The following is a 16,424-nucleotide window of genomic DNA, read 5'->3' as shown; positions in this document are numbered from 1 at the left end:
CAGCGATCCCCACCTCAGCAGCAGCAAACAGGAGAAGGTTCAGCAACACCCTTGGACCCACAGCTGCCAGATCTTGGTAATTTATATTGTAAATTAGCTATATATAGGCTAGACTAAGTAACGTTAGATTGCTAGCTAGCACTAAACTTTCTAATTTAGCTAGCACTAATTTAACATTAGGCCACATAGAAGTAAGCCAGACACTTTGCTTTTTTTTGGTTTGGTATTTTTGTCTCAGACGGGGAGCCGCGGCCACCATCCACCCCAGAAAGCATTGCTGCTGGGTAAGTTACCCTGCCAGTGCCACCGGTAACATCACCAGAGGTCAGGCCAAAATCTGTCCGGGGGCCAAAATCTGTCCGGGTGACGTAATTGCTTATCGTTGCTGTGGAAATGTGACACAATCGCATTCCTGACTTCGTTCACGCACTTGTGTTTACTTTCCTGACATTCCTGACATAGCTAGCTAGCTAGCTATCTTGTCATTGATATTAAATATTGGACGTTTCTAATGTATTTGTAATAAAATATGAAAATAAATCCTCGGACTAGCACTAGCTAACATCGTTTGCTAACTTAGCTAGCTAGTTTGAATAGAACTGAATTTAAATACTACACTTATAAAGACAAAATTAGCTTGGTTGTTCAATCATAAGATATCTCAGAGAAAAATATGGGGACCTTAACCTGGTCAAAACCCTGGGCCCTACATCATGTTCATCCGGCCCTGACTGTAGGCTACAGTTCCTCGCTGCTACAGAATTTTGGATGTCAAGTAAGCCCTCCCTTTCTTCCCCTCTCCCCTGTGCTACCAGATCTCCAGTCCCTTTCTTCTAATAAGTGTCTTTCCTTCACCTTCCCCAGTGGATCTGGTACCATTACCTCCTTTATTAGTGCCCCCGGCCTTTTGCCAGTCTATCGGCACACTCATTTCCTGGAACACCCTTGTGTGCTGGAACCATGGAGCAGAACTGTACATCCCTCAGGCGCACAGATTGTGGGAAAAGGGGGTCACTGACCCCTACCCTGGTGGCCAGATGCACAAACTGTCTGCAACGAGGCTGGGACAGGGAATGGGACTGGGCAGAAAACTAGAGGGGGGGAACTAGAGGGCCAGGAGAGGAGGGACAGCAGTGACGTGGGACTAGTGAGGGACTGGTAAGGAAAGGAAGTATGCCACCACTAAGAAAGAGCTCCTGAGTATGGTGACGTACACAAAATATTTTAAGTACTATTTACTAGGGAAGGAGTTCATGCTACGTAGTAACTCCCTCAGGTGGCTACACAGCTTTCAGGGCCTGGAGGGTCAGCTGGCTAGATGGGTGGAGCAGCTGGCTAGTTTTCAATATAAAATAGTCCACAGGCTGGGAAAAGCACATGCTAACGCAGACGCTCTTTCTAGACTACCGGCTTTTGTTGATAATGCCCCAGGGGTTAGTCGGACAGAAGCTGCTACTGTAGGGCAACACCTCCAGAACCCAAGTGTGTGTGCTGTTCAGGAGGGGAGCTCCTGAGATTAATTAGACCCGTTAATTATAATAGACCCGTTCACTGATGGCCTCATTAGCCATGGGGCTAAGTATGATCAACTTGATCATTATAGGCAGGCCTGATCATATGCCTTACTGTGCTCAATGATTAGGTCAATATCAGTCTCACAGGCAGTATCGACTGAGATCTAGAAACTATTCACGGTCTCGGATTAGCCAAGTCCAATCACTCGACAATTATAACCTATGAGTTTGCCTTTGCTAAGAGCTTCCAATTGTTTGTCTAATTGGCATTAATCTCGTGGCTCCAAGATCATGGGATCAAATCAACACCAGACCACCACTAAGTGGCGCTCCGCGATAAGTAAGTGGTCAAGTCACATGTGTATTTCTCTATTTGTGAGTGAGCAATCAGCCACTGATCAAATAGGCCGATACGTTATTCATGCAGATGATGAGCGCTCTCTTTTACAGCGGCAACTTTAGCCCCTGCAGTAGTAATAGTAGTAGTAATAGTAGTAGTAATACTACTACTAGTACTACTAATACTAATACTAGGCTACTACTACTACTACTACTACTACCACCACCACTAGGGCCTACTACTACTACTATTACAGTATTTATTGTATTTACTATTTACTGTGAGAAGTTCTGAAGTAGGGCTACATTTCATTGCACGTTGTGCCAAAAAAGCAAATAAACCTACTTGAACTTGTTGATGTTCAACTTTTTTAGAAAAGCTTTTTGTATGTAAGTTGTATATATTTTATATATTAATTAGTGTCTCTGTTTTTTCTTAATGTGTGTGATTGCTTCCTCACTTTGCATTGTTTCATACTGAAAGGTGCTTTATGAATAAAATGAATTATATTATTTGTTATTATTTAACTGAATATAAAACATGCCCTTTGTTCTACTGAACATGCCCTAAGAGTATGACACGGTTCGTTCTTCTTTGATTAATATAATAGACCTGTTGAACACTGATTAGCTATGGGGCTAAGTAGGCCTGAAAACCTTCTTAGGCACATTTGTACGTATCATCTGGTCCATAGGCCTATGTATGAATACAAAAGTATAGGCCTGATGATCAATGACTTGATCATTATAGGCAGGCCTGATCATATGCCTTACTTATATTGCCTTACTTCAATGATTAGGTCAATATCAGTCACTAGTATCACAGGCAGTATCGACTGAGATCTATAAGCTATTCACGGTCTCGGATTAGCCAAGTCCAATCACTCGGCAATTATAACCTATGAGTTTGCCTTTGCTAAGAGCTTCCAATTGTTTGTCTAATTGGCATTCATCTCGTGGTTCCAAGATCATGGGATCAAATCAACACCAGACCACCACTAAGTGGCGCTCCGCGATAAGTAAGTGGTCAAGTCACATGTGTATTTCTCTATTTGTGAGTGAGCAATCAGCCACTGATCAAATAGGCCGATACGTTATTCATGCAGATGAGTGCTCTCTTTTACAGCAGCAATTTTAGCCCCTGCATGAAAAAAATCAAAGGCTACCGTTTAGTCTAAAAAGAGTATTAGTCTATAGAGTAGGCCAACACATTTTAGACATACAGCCTTGTCAAATCAGAGACTTAATAACAAAATTACCGCACCAAAATACCTAACGTAGCCTATATGAAAAATGTGACTACGTTTAATTGATCATATTGATGGCAAACTGTGGACGATCAACCCCAAGTGACAACTGCGCCGAGGTGAAGTTATTCCTATAGGCCACTAGGCTGCAGTGCAGCTGGCCAGGGAAGCATTATGACTATATGTTGGTTGGGGAAATAAATATGCATGCATGCTTGAGAGTAGACTTGTAGACCCTTTGAATTCAGAATCAGAATCTACAAAGTTGCATAAACAATCTCCTGCAATCGACAGCCCGTAAACAGCCTGATCGTGTGACCACGCGTATAATTAGCCACCGAAAAGCCAGTTGTAAAATGTCATGCAAGTTAGACTATGTCACATAGTCACAAGCTATACATTTAGCTTTACGTTTTGAAAGGCGCAATTGCCTATGTGCAATAATAATTCAATTATCATCTATTTTTAATGAAGTGGGCCTAATTAGCAACCCAGAGGATCAGGGAATTCCATGGCACTCAAGAAAGAATTAACGGGAGAAGGTGGGGGATTCTCCGAAACTACCCCACGTGGGAACTGGTAGACTTACGCGTTGCGGTAAACAGCCAATAGCTGCAAAGAGTGGGGAATCTATGATAGCAATGAACCAATCAGCTTCGTAGCGTCTCGGAACAGCCACTCCCACACCGAGAGTGAATATAAACGCTTGGGTTTCAGCAGATACCACTGAGACAGAATAGAGAGCTGCAGCGAGGACTAAGGGTATCAATACGGAACGAGTTGACACTGAAACCCTGCAAGGAGACGCACTCGGATTGCTTTCGCCAACTTGTCAAGGATATTCTGCAAACCTCGATTTGGGACTAGACCTACATTGTTTGGATATTATCCGGAACCGTGTGGATTAAAATTACCTTCAATATGACACTGGAAGAAGTCATTGGATGCAATATAACCGAGAAAAAGTAAGTGTAGACTATTGCATACAGGCTGTTTCCATATACGTTTTGTATTATTACTGAAATGACAGTGCACCTATGCATATAACTCAAACAGACTGTTGTGTGTTCAATTCACTGGTTACTTGTGTTCACTGTGTAGACTATTGTTGTGCATATTCTACAACTAACCGAATTGCTTTTTTCTTTAAGGATGGAGACTGTGAGTCAAGCATTAGAAGAACTGCTGGCGGCCGCCCAGCGGCAGGGCCGGCTCACCGTGGGAGTGTACGAGTCTGCTAAACTGATGAATGTGTAAGTAGTCTAAAAGCTATTATCCTCCAGATACGACGGCCGTTATTCGTGCTCTTGCTGAACGATTAGATAAACAGTTCACTGACTGTATTCCTCGCTTTCTTTCTGCAGAGACCCCGACAGTGTGGTGCTGTGTGTATTGGCGACCGACGAGGAGGACGAAGACGACATCGCGCTGCAGATTCATTTCACGCTGATCCAAGCCTTCTGCTGCGATAACGAGATCAACATCCTGCGTGTGTCTGGCATCCGGCGGCTGGCCCAGATCCTGGGCGAGGCCAGCAGCGTGGACAGCAACGGCAACGAGCCCAAAGACCTCCACTGCATCCTGGTCACTGTAAGTAGCCCATCTAGTATCTGTCTATCACGAGTCACATATCCACACAAGCCTATGGTTTGGTCAGGGTTGGGTATTTTAGGTTACGTTATAGATTAGGCCTACTCGGATTAGAATAGGCTACTTGAATGCCGTTGTACTGTAATTCCACGTTGCAACATATCAGGAAAATGTTGTCGTATTTGCAAGTTCAGAACTGTGGGCAATAGATGGCAAAGCAAGAACTGTCATGGAATCACTGATGACTCAAACCTTACTCAGCTTTATAGGCTGAAAAACACAAGTCAGTGAGCTTTCAAGAGCTGTATTTATCCAAACACTATAATGATAGCCTGCACTTTTTGAACAGAATTTCTATTCTTAATTCTGTCAAAACTGCATAGCATACTCTTGATAAAGGCGCCACTTTCAATTTAATTTAGCAGTTTTTGAGCAATGTTACATGTATCCTGTTGCTCTTCTGCATCATCATATGTCCATTTAATAAATACCTAACCTATTGTTTTCTTATTTTTTGCAGAACTCCCAGTGTCAATCTCTAAAATGCCAAGCGCTGCAGGATGTGGGAAACTACTGTGAAGAGAGCCGCTGCAAAAACCAGTGGATACCGTATCTATCCCTGCAGGAGCGCTGAACTAGCCGACCTCCTCATGAAAGGTGGTAAAAGTCAAGAGTCGTCATTCTTCAAGAAAGGCGTTAAAGAAAGGGGCGTGGCCAGCTCTGCGCCTGGCTGCCTCGGGGCCGCTGCGAGTGGAACAGTTCTGAGGGACAGTACTGTACGAGACTGTGATCTGACGGCCCGTCCTCCTCCTCCTCCGAGGGAAAGAAGTGTGCAGTAAAAGGAAAAGGAAGACTCTGTTTAGCAGTCTCTCCGCTGTTTGCTGAGCCAGTCGGAGCAAGTAAGGGTGGCAGTAGCGTGGGAACGGTCTTGCAGTTTCGTTATTGTAGAGGAGAGGATGAAAAAAGAGGCTACATCTGTATGTTGACAAACTGGATGCTGCACACCTGTGCGTTCCAATGTGAAAGTTGATATATTTAAGAAATGCAATGTGAATGACTGAAATGCAAAACAACTGGATGTTTTGAATGAAATTCCATGCCATTAAGCCTAGTTTATGCTGCATAAGACAGGGCTCACAGCTCTGGCCAATGGCCATGGTCTGTTTAACTAGACTTTATTGTCAGCAATGCCATTGTGACTGTGGATTGCTATTGTGTGCAAGATATTGATATTGGTTTCTGACTACAGTTGTTAAAGGCAAGTAGCTACCTGTTTAGAAGCGTCAAAACATTGACACAATGTTGCAATGTATTTATTTCCTTGAAATGAAATGAATTGATATATTGTTATTTAAATTGAACAAGAGTAATATATGATACCTGCAATACTGCAAACAATGTAATTTGAATAAATTATTGAACAGAGTTCTTTGATTCTCCTGAGTGTTTCATACCATGGAAAAGGAGCATTTTTTTAGGGGGGGGGGTATCCACAAATCTGTGTCTCAGCAACAGCGTTAGTAGGTCAATGTGTGGTTGGTGTCACTCATGCCATTTATTTATACATCTGCTTAAAGGGTACTTGGTGTTGAGAATTACTTATTTTTAATGTACTTTTATGGTAATGGTAATAATAGCCATATCATGACATGAGTAACATTATATTTGTTTGGTACCTTTTAAGACACTTTGGCACAAAGAGATGGGCCTAACAGGAACACATTGGGAACTATAAGCTCATACAAACAGGCAGGCACATAAGGTAAAGATAATACAGCATTTGGTGTAATGTCAGTTACAAATGTAAATGTCAGTTTTCCAATTGTATTGAACTATGTTCTTTGGAACATTTGATTACAGAAACCTAGCTAAATTGAGTCTAAGATACCCTACTGTAAACTAGTATTATGCAACATCTCTCAGGCTTTCTTATTCAAATGTCATTCATGCACAGAGGGGTAAAAATAATCTCACCAAAGCTTATTTTATCCTGTGCAACTTCAAGGTAAAAGTCATGTGAAACGTACAACTTTCAGGTAAGGTTAGGTAAGGGTCTTTAGTTGTGCTAAAGATTAACCACAGAGGTAGGAACTAGAGAACAATCTGGCAGTTTCAACAGCTCATTTTTCTCACAATAGAAGCACAATGAGGAAAATGCTAAAACAAGTATTGCAACATAGCCTATGTGGCATATCCTTATACTGCTAACTTCCGCTGTTCTACAAAACCATGTGTAAACAGAGTTAAGTTGCATTGCAGGTAGTCAGTGTGGTGGTACTGCAGTACCGTCATATCCTGGATGTCACATCCTTGTGGAACAGCAATGGTGTGACCAGGGAGCTGTTAATAAAACGTCTGTGACACCTTAGCTGGAGGGGACGGTGACTCTGCAGATCTGTGACGTGAGCCGTTTGTTTGATTTGACAATTGCCCAGTTCCTGGCTGGTGTGTCATAGGGTGCAAGCCAGCACAGTCTTGGAATAGCGTCACACAATGGCTGTCTGGGTCAATCAATATGTTAACACTGTCCCCACGCAGACAAAAAACAAACACACTGACAAACAAATATGATTGAATTGCATGAGGACAGACAGCTGGCTGGTGCTGATAAGATGGCTTTAGGCTCACCAAGTTATATTGAACTGTGTGTGCTCCCGGAATTTCAATACAGCCGGTCTTGCATGGGATGCACGTTTCAGACTGTGATCCAGGCACTTCAGAGAGTCCACACTAGCCCTAATTAGCATTAGATGTGATGCAAGTAGAAAGTATGGGGAACTCAAGCATAGTATCCAACACTCCCTACCCCCCCCCCTCACCCACCCCCCCTCACCCACCCCCCCCCCAAAAAAATAAAAAAAACATTAAATGGAGGACATGACTTGATTGTTGTAATCAGAAAGCATCGCCAATCTTAAAAAAAATATATATATATTTTAAAAGTGCAGATAGGCCTGTGCACTGTGCAGAAGGACGCCTTACTTCCTGATTACACAGCAGCAGCAGCATTGGAGGTACAGTTTCAATGTAAATGTTCATGGTTCGGGTGCTGAAACATGAACTATTTTAGTTATTGAATATAAATGAGTATTGCATTGTGGCCATGGATAATGTGCATGGATATTGGAGAGCCAGCCATATAGAGTCTCACCTGAGCATGTTATGTTTGGGGAGTCTGGCCCAGGCAGGGCCTCGGGTGTGGCCGTACCCACATCGGACCAGAGGTAAAGAGCTGAACAAAGTACAAGTGTCCTCAACTGTACATGGATATTGCAAGTGACAAAGTGCTTGTGTGATTTGCACTAACTTACTCACTGTGGAGACAGGGGACAGACTCATGGTACTGTAAATGGACTGCACTTACAGTATATAGCACTTTTATCCAAAGCGCTTTACAATGGCCTCTCATTCACCCATTCACACAAACACATATCAATGGTGGTGGCTGCCATACAAGGTGCTAGCCTGCTCATTGGGAGTAATTTGGGGTTCAGTGTCTTACCCAACTTCAACATATCGTCAGGAGGAGCCGGGATTCGAACCGACGACCCAGCTGCCCCATCATGATCTTTCTATTGGCTCTGGTCTACGTGTTTGATTTATTCTTGGAACTTGGGAGGGTTTGTGAGATGGAAATCACTGTTGAAGCTTGAGTGTATGTCTTTTATTTGTTTGTATTCATGCTCTGAGTTGACAGCTGTGGAACGGAGAGGAAAGTGGACACTTTGCTCATTGGCTGACAGGTCGGTGCTGTGAAGATGTCATGTGTTGGGCTCATTCAATACATTTACTGTACTTTCACTTTCTGTGAAAGTGCAGTTGCAAATTACATATAAATTATTGCAAGAATAAAAGATTCTCCCCCCAAATAGGAACCTATAAGAGCCAGGCAGTGAACAGTGGCCCCAACAGTAACACTATTTTCAGGGTCCCTTTGATGCTCTGTAAGCTATCAACCACCTGTAGCATGTAACATGTCAACTGTGCATCTATAGACAATGGTAAGACAATTTCATGGAATGTTCATAGTAAAAAACAGGAAGTTTGTTTGAACCAGTTGGCCTAGTGACCAAAAAATCAATTGAAATGGTCTATAGAATAACAAAAGTAAAGCCTCTACAGATAGTAGAAATGCAACAACAGTGCTGTTCTCAAACTTGAGAAAATGACTGTAATCACAATTAAAATATTTAATGACCTTCCATGTCTTCCATGGAATACCACAAAAGGAGAAAGACTATTTTCTTGTAACCCTGAAAATATCCATGCTACAGTACATGGTTAAGACCTCACTGGACCTAGAAGCAAGCCATAAGGATTAAGCCAAGAATAGAGGCATCTCCTGCAATGGAGCACATATTTTTGGTTGGAGGGTCAGGAGGAATTTATATAAGCCTGCAGTCTCATGGAATGGGCTGCCCTTATTGGATGCAAAGCCATGTTTGCCTACAGTGTGGCTCTGCAAATTATGAATCACATTGCCATGAAACAGACAGGAATAGACTAGAAGAAGAGAAGAAGTCTTTATCAAACAGAACTTGACTCCAACAGACACATGCACTGAGCGACACAAAGGAACACACACGCACGCATTAGGGCTGGCTGGTGAAATGAATTCTTGCTCGCCTGCAGGGGGCCACGCCCGGGACCAATCCAAGTGCTCTGTCCAATCCTGGTCAGGGATGGACAGGAGAGCGATCTGTTCTTCTGCATGTTTTTTTTCTCTTTTTTTCCTCTGGGTTTAGGGTTCTTGGGAGGAAACCCTTGTGAACATGGGGAGAACGTGCAAACTCCACATAGAATGGCCCGGGAGATACCCCACCTGTGTACCCTGGGAAGAACATCCCCAGTGCCAACAGTGTCCCGAATCTGAAGTGGGAATTGAACCCAGGACCTTATTGCTGTGAGGCCACACTGCAAAGAACCATGCCAACGTACCACAGCTATTGGCCGACTGACCTGTTGTCTATATGCCGTGTCGGTATCCTCCGGAACGGTCTTTGTTCATGTAGGGTTGGGTTTAAAGTGTCTGAGGGCACACTGCCTTCAACCAGCGCCAACCAACTCCCAACACCCAACATTCTAAAGTTGGCAGCTGTTGTTGTTGTTGTTGTTATTATAACAATTCATGTTACAATTCATCTGCAAAATCCATCCATCAAATACCAACAGTCACCAACAAACATGGCACACCAATCCTACACTGGTGTATTGGTCTCACTAGACAGCTGTTCCTAGCTATCCAGCAGTGTAAACAGTAATTCAAATTACTCCACGAGAAGCTGATGCATGCAGTTTGAGGGATTTATCTGGCTCGACTGTAAAACTGCACCAACAATTACATAAACATAAGGTTACAAAGTATTCCTAAGAAAGTTGTAGCCTAGTCTTCACAATGTCATTTTGAAAGAAGAAATACAATATGGATAACTGCTATTAATAAAATCTATGCAATTCAACTCTAGCCTGTCAATTTACAAAAATTATATGATAACACAATAAGCTCATAGAAGATACGTACAATATATAGTATACTATACAATAGGTACATTGAAATCATCTGCAAACCTAGTATCACACAGAGCGATGATGACTCAGTAAAATGAAAAATTATTGTCTCTGCTGTTCGTGGTGTGGGAAAAATATGTTTGGGCTAGGATGATACGGTCCACTTACAAAACAAAGTCAATAATTCACCACAAATATGCTGTCTATTCCAACCGTGAGCTGCCCCAGTGTCTTCAATATGTGTTAATGGATCATGTTTTAAGCTGTGATTATGCAGAGGCCTACCACTGCTGTTGTTCTAATGACACGTGACCTTGGTGTGTTTGTGTGCCTCACGAGTCATGCACAACACACACCGTGTCCTGGGCAGTTACAGACAACACACACCGTGTTCTGAGCAGTTACACACAACACACACCTTGTCTGGGTAGTTACACACAACACACACCGTGTCTGGGCAGTTACACACAACACACCCTGTGTCTGGGCAGTTACACACAACACACACCGTGTCTGGGTAGTTACACACAACACACACTGTGTCTGGGCAGTTACACACAACACACAGCATGTTCTGGGCAGTTACACACAACACACACTGTGTCTGGGCAGTTACACACAACACACACCGTGTCTGGGCAGTTACACAACACACACCGTGTCTGGGCAGTTACACACAACACACACTGTGTCCTGGGCAGTTACACACAACACACACCATGTCTGGGCAGTTACACACAACACACACTGTGTCCTGGGCAGTTACACACAATACACACCGTGTCTGGGCAGTTACACACAATACACACCATGTCTGGGCAGTTACACACAACACACACTGTGTCCTGGGCAGTTACACACAACACACACTGTGTCCTGGGCAGTTACACACAATACACACCGTGTCTGGGCAGTTACACACAACACACAGCATGTTCTGGGCAGTTACACACACCGTGTCTGGGCAGTTACACACACCGTGTCTGGGCAGTTACACACAACACACACTGTGTCCTGGGCAGTTACACACAACACACACTGTGTCCTGGGCAGTTACACACAATACACACCGTGTCTGGGCAGTTACACACAACACACAGCATGTTCTGGGCAGTTACACACACCGTGTCTGGGCAGTTACACACACCGTGTCTGGGCTGTTACACAGAACACACAGCATGTTCTGGGCAGTTGCGCTACTGGAATGGAATGCAAAGCATTTCACTTGGAGTGTCGCTTTGCCTTGAAAATGGTCCACAGGGCTGTTTTTCAGACGGGGCAATTTGCATAGCCGTTTTGGCGCCTCTCTCCAGCGTCAGTAGGCTTTTTGGCATTCACATATTTTAACACTGATGCTGTGAGAGTAAATCTGGTTGTGGGGGTTGAAATTCCATGGGATAATTGACTTTGAGGGTGTGTAAGTGGTGCATATGAACCATTCAGTTTGCAAAACTTTTTTTTTTACTGTATGTGTTCATATTTATATACAGTATATATTTAATGATTTCTCTTTGTTTTGGGGATCTATGGTTTTGATCATGTGATTATATACTTGATGTATTTGTAGATACTGTATGTCTCTATGTCAGTATGTCTCTGTATTTGTACCCAGGGTTCATTCGTAAAAGAGACTTTATTCCACTAAATAGAGGAATAAATAAAAGCCTCATTATGACATCCCTGCTGCAATCAAACACACATCAAACAGGAGCTGCAAATCATACACCAAGTGCCAAGTCCAGAGTCTGTTTAGGCTTCAAGTATGTTAGATAAGTGAACATATTGTTCTTCATACACTGCTGACTACTGAATTACTAGCTCAGCACTGAGAGAATAAGGTCCCTGAAGGGCTTAGTAGGGCCTCAGGAAATGAAAACAATGAGTTTATTTTAGTCCAATATTACCCTGGAACATGTGAAAAAGGCACCCCTCAGCACAGATAAAGTAGTGTATTGTTGAACTAGGTCTGACCGAGTGACTGGTTGTGTCTCATCTCTTCAAGAAGTACTACAACAATCCTCCCACCTAAGCACTTATTGTATTATATTATATTGCACTGTACTTTAGATTGTGATTCTTGCACTTTGCCTTCAGCACTAGATTATGCTCTTAGTCACTTGTTTTAGAAAGAAGATGCACTTGTGAGTTCTGGCAAGTAGTAGTACATTGGCTCTTCCTACGTTAAATGCAATTATTGTTAGTCGCTTTGGATAAAAGCGTCTGCTAAATGACTGTAATGTAATGTAATGTAATGTGTCTCGCACTGTCCAAGCCCCCCGGGTTCGAGGTACAGACGCTGCGAGAGAGAGTAGCCTGTGTTTTGCTGTGTGGGACTGTACCCATAAGCAACAAGCCCCTACTGCACAGCTAACAGCCAAGAACGTCATTGACTTTCCCTTGTTAAACTAAAGCTAGTTAACCCCTATAGTCCCCCCTGGATGAATAGAGCTCTAATAGACCATCGGCAGCAATGCTGTGTGAGCAGAAAGAGAGCACACATGGTTAGGGTCAAGTGCAGATTACTTAAGAACTTAGCAATACTTGTTAATAGTTTACATCTTTCAAGTTACCAATGTCAGTGGTTTGATATGGCTTTTAGTTATTCGGCTCCTTTTGCCTGGAACATGCTACAAAATGATCTCAAACTTGAGGAGCAGGTCTCAATCGATGTTTTTAAATCCACTATGAAGGTTTTAGAGGTTGATTTAACAGTATGTTCATGTTTTTAACTAGCGTATTGCCATATAGCCAAATCACCAAGTCACGTGTGTAAATTGTATTACTGTTGCATCTCTGTGTTTTCTGTTGTATTTTCCGTCTGTAACTGTTTGGATTGCACTGCTGCCCGTCTTGGCCAGGTCTCTCTTGAAAAAGAGATTTTTAATCTCAATGGGACCTTTCCTGGTTAAATAAAGGCTAAATAAAATAAAAAAAATCTTCATCACAGTGATTCTACTGTCATGAAGTAGCAGTGTCATGGAGCATGCATTGGTCATGTGACAGCCCCAATCCAAACCCTTTAGGTGACCCTAGCTGACCAGGCCTCTTAGGGTTAGGCTTAGTACTCTCACATCAAACAGAACAGAACACGCTTCCTCCCTCTCAGGGCGGGAAGGCTTAGGTTTTTCTTGATTTATCTAATTCTAGCAGGTTAAATAGCTTGATGTTTTGAGGCGAGGGCCATTTCTTTACATGCACCTCACAAACAGAGGGGCGCCTCTTGATACAACAGAACATGAGTCGAAAGGTTATTTATCTCTTATATAAATTATGTTTATGCTGGGTATGCTACGTAAAGTTATAATCTCCTTTTGTTTGGTTTTTCATTTGATAGTCCAATTCCCAGAAAACAGCATTAGTCCTAGCATGGACACTCAGTGTCAGTGCTGTATTACCATATTGTCCAACCTGAAGACTCCAGAGAAGCCTCATCCAGGCTGGGCTGCAGAACACGCTGGCTACAGTCTGGGTCCATCCACACGGACTGAGGCCAGCTGACGTCAAGTTGGTTGGGTTGGGTGCGAGGGGCGGGAGGGGGGGGGAGGGAGGGCAGGAACAGGCAGGCTTTTCTTTTCCAACAGTAGCCTCGCCTCAGCAGCCCCACTGCAAGCTGCTGACGGAATTAGACTTGAAGTCTTCGGCTATTAATAGCTCGGCTGAGAGGATTATTTTAAGCGAAACTTAGGCTATATTTGGATGGGAGTAGTCTCCGTTTTTCAGACTATGAAGAAGACCAAGAGGTATTTTTCAATTGCGTTCATGAGACTGAATTGCTCCTCTTGCGGTTGCCCCCCCCCCCCCCCCTCCCCCCACATATGTGATGTGGTTAGCGAGCGTAGCGCCAGTAGGACAAAATTACAGACCCCACTCACAAGGCCCCCACTGCTCTCCTTAACCCACGAACCCTCCTTTCAGCCCCAAACCAACTCAGCCCCCCACCCCCGGCCTCCACCCCCAAAGACCTTGATGCGTTGGTGCTGAATTGGCTGCAAGATGAGAGAAATCAGGAAATAGAAATATTCTTTCCCGTCTGTCTATTTTAATCCTCTATTATTGCATTTGACCAATCAAGCTTTTTTGGATACTGAAGGAAAGTTTCAATAATTTTACATTCATCAGTGGGTCAACACGTACTGAATGACTCTGACATTGACTGTGGAATAAATCTCATCTAAATTGATTATTTTTTTATTGATAAGTTTTTTTTTTGTACAAGCAGATGTTTGTATGCATGGTCCCAAGTCTGCATGGTGGTAAGCATATTCATGAATTCACTGTACCTGAACATTTCAACTCTCCTTTGCGGAAGTATTTTCAAAGCTGACATCCATAGTTGAGTAATTGCACGTGTAAATCCCACCCCACCTGAGTCATAAATTCCTGAACACTCAAATCCTAACCCTAACCGCCCTCGAGATCAACACTGTGCATGAATTGACATGGAGCTGAACGCCGTGTCCAAGAACAAATATGTTTGCAAAGGTTATGCTTTGTGTTGTGCAAGTTCAACCTCGGGCAAGATCTCCATAGCTCTCCCAGTATCCACTGTGTTCTCATTGAAGAGAGGAGAGGGTGACCAGCTGGTGAAGGGTTAGGGTTAGGTATAAAGGACAGCAGATATATTATATATATATATATATATATATATATATATAAATATTTTGCTTATTTTGAATCACGTGTTGTGTTCTTAGCTCATATCATGGCATCGAGACATTCCTCTACATACCTCAGTATACAAAACAATGGGTATACTCTATATATCTACTTCAATGGCCTTTTGAACAGCAGAAAAAGTTGCATCGTCCACCTAGGGGGGGGGGGGGGGGGGGGGGGGGGAGGGGTAGAGCATTTCTGCATGCATGCGTGTGCTTTCTTTTGTTGTGCTGTAAATGACTGGTAACAATTAAACTGAACATTCAGTGAGTGGGTCTCATGAACCACGTTGATTAAAATGAGCATTCAGTGATCTTGGGTCTCGTGAACCATGTTTATTAGAAGATTTACAGTTTTGAAAGAGTTTCATCTGCAGTATACTTACCATTCATCATTGAAGAACAGTTACTAGAAAGAGAGCTGGGTATGTATATGCATATGGACGTGTGTGTGTGTGTGTGTGTGTGTGTGGATAGAATACTTCTATATATTATACACACGCCCATACACACGTGTCTACGGGAGGAGGGCGGGTGTTATCAGTAAACTCAAGAGGAAGTGAGCAGCCAGAGCAGGGTGTGTACGAGGGATGTGACGGACGTGGCTCACCTACAGTACATGGCGTCAATCACACATCCACCCAGATTGCACCTGGCCATAAAAACAGAGATTGTTTTCCCTTTAGGGCTCTAGTTCATGGGAAGCATGTTGTAAAAGCTTCCAACAGAATGTATTGTATACACCCTTGTGATAAGTTAGTTGTGATACTGTTGGTAGCAACAGGAATGCTAATCCCAGAATGTGTTGAAACAGACCTGATTGCATGCATGCTGTCCTGCATGTTATGAAATAATGGTGAATTGTTATGTTGTTAATATACTGTAGTTGAAGCCAGTTTCTCATTGTTCTCATTTAGAGAACAACTCATTATAATGATATGTGTATACAGACAGGCCTTAGCAGCAGGAGACTGAAACCAGCCCTATTGTTTGTTGTCTGTTGTTTAAAATGGACGTCTAATTGAAAGGCACCAGTGAAAACAGGGGAAGCCAGCAGTCATGAGGTCCCATTAGCATCATTATCAAGTGAGAGTTGGGGCTTTGTGATGGACCCTGAAGATCAGAAGGGACCCTTGAGTGAGGGTCAATTCAGTCTTTGGACCCTGTCTTTCATTGTTCAGTCGTCGACTGACCTCGCACACACACGCACACACACACCCACACCCACACACACACACACGCGCGAGCGTTTCTTCACTCCCCCTCTCTCTCTCCCTCTCCCAGTCAGCCACAATCAGGAGCCAGCGGGATGGGGTGGGGCGGTGGTGGGTTTTGGTAATGGAGTAGAGTTTGGTCAAGTGAGGCTGGGTTAGGGTGGGGCAGGGTGGGGACGATATAAAGACACCACAATTGAGAGAGAAGCACGCGGGGGTGGGGGGGGTGTGGGGGGAGTTAGGGCTGGGGTTGCTCTGTCAGAGAGAGCGTCTGGAGGAGGCCAAGCTAGCACAGTGGTTTCACACCGTCAATAGCCATGTTTCCATCCACTTGTCAATCGAATTGTGTGAGGATCG

At 43.4% G+C, this 16,424-nt stretch overlaps 1 protein-coding gene across 1 annotated transcript; it reads left to right on the top strand.

The window, feature by feature from the left end:
- The first annotated feature begins 3,848 nt into the window (after window positions 1–3,848).
- On the top strand, window positions 3,849–6,068 carry LOC311307101 (growth arrest and DNA damage-inducible protein GADD45 beta-like). The gene is made up of 4 exons (XM_084435863.1): window positions 3,849–4,065; window positions 4,252–4,353; window positions 4,465–4,690; window positions 5,211–6,068. Exons 1-4 carry the CDS (start codon window positions 4,022–4,024, stop codon window positions 5,322–5,324), a joined length of 486 nt encoding a protein of 161 aa, XP_084291989.1. The 5' UTR covers window positions 3,849–4,021; the 3' UTR covers window positions 5,325–6,068.
- Window positions 6,069–16,424: the final 10,356 nt, after the last annotated feature.

The sequence above is a fragment of the Borostomias antarcticus genome (genome assembly GCF_949987555.1).
Source record: "Borostomias antarcticus genome assembly, chromosome: 3".
NCBI classification, from domain to species: domain Eukaryota; kingdom Metazoa; phylum Chordata; class Actinopteri; order Stomiiformes; family Stomiidae; genus Borostomias; species Borostomias antarcticus.
Note: the sequence above shows the minus strand (reverse complement) of the source record. Positions and strands in the feature narration are given on the sequence as shown.

Coding starts and splice junctions, on each gene's coding strand:
- LOC311307101 (XM_084435863.1), top strand. CDS start 4,022: ATGACACTGGAAGAAGTCATTGGATGCAATATAACCGAGAAAAA. Junction 4,066..4,251: donor TGCAATATAACCGAGAAAAA/GTAAGTGTAGAC, acceptor TTTTTCTTTAAG/GATGGAGACTGTGAGTCAAG. Junction 4,691..5,210: donor TCCACTGCATCCTGGTCACT/GTAAGTAGCCCA, acceptor TATTTTTTGCAG/AACTCCCAGTGTCAATCTCT.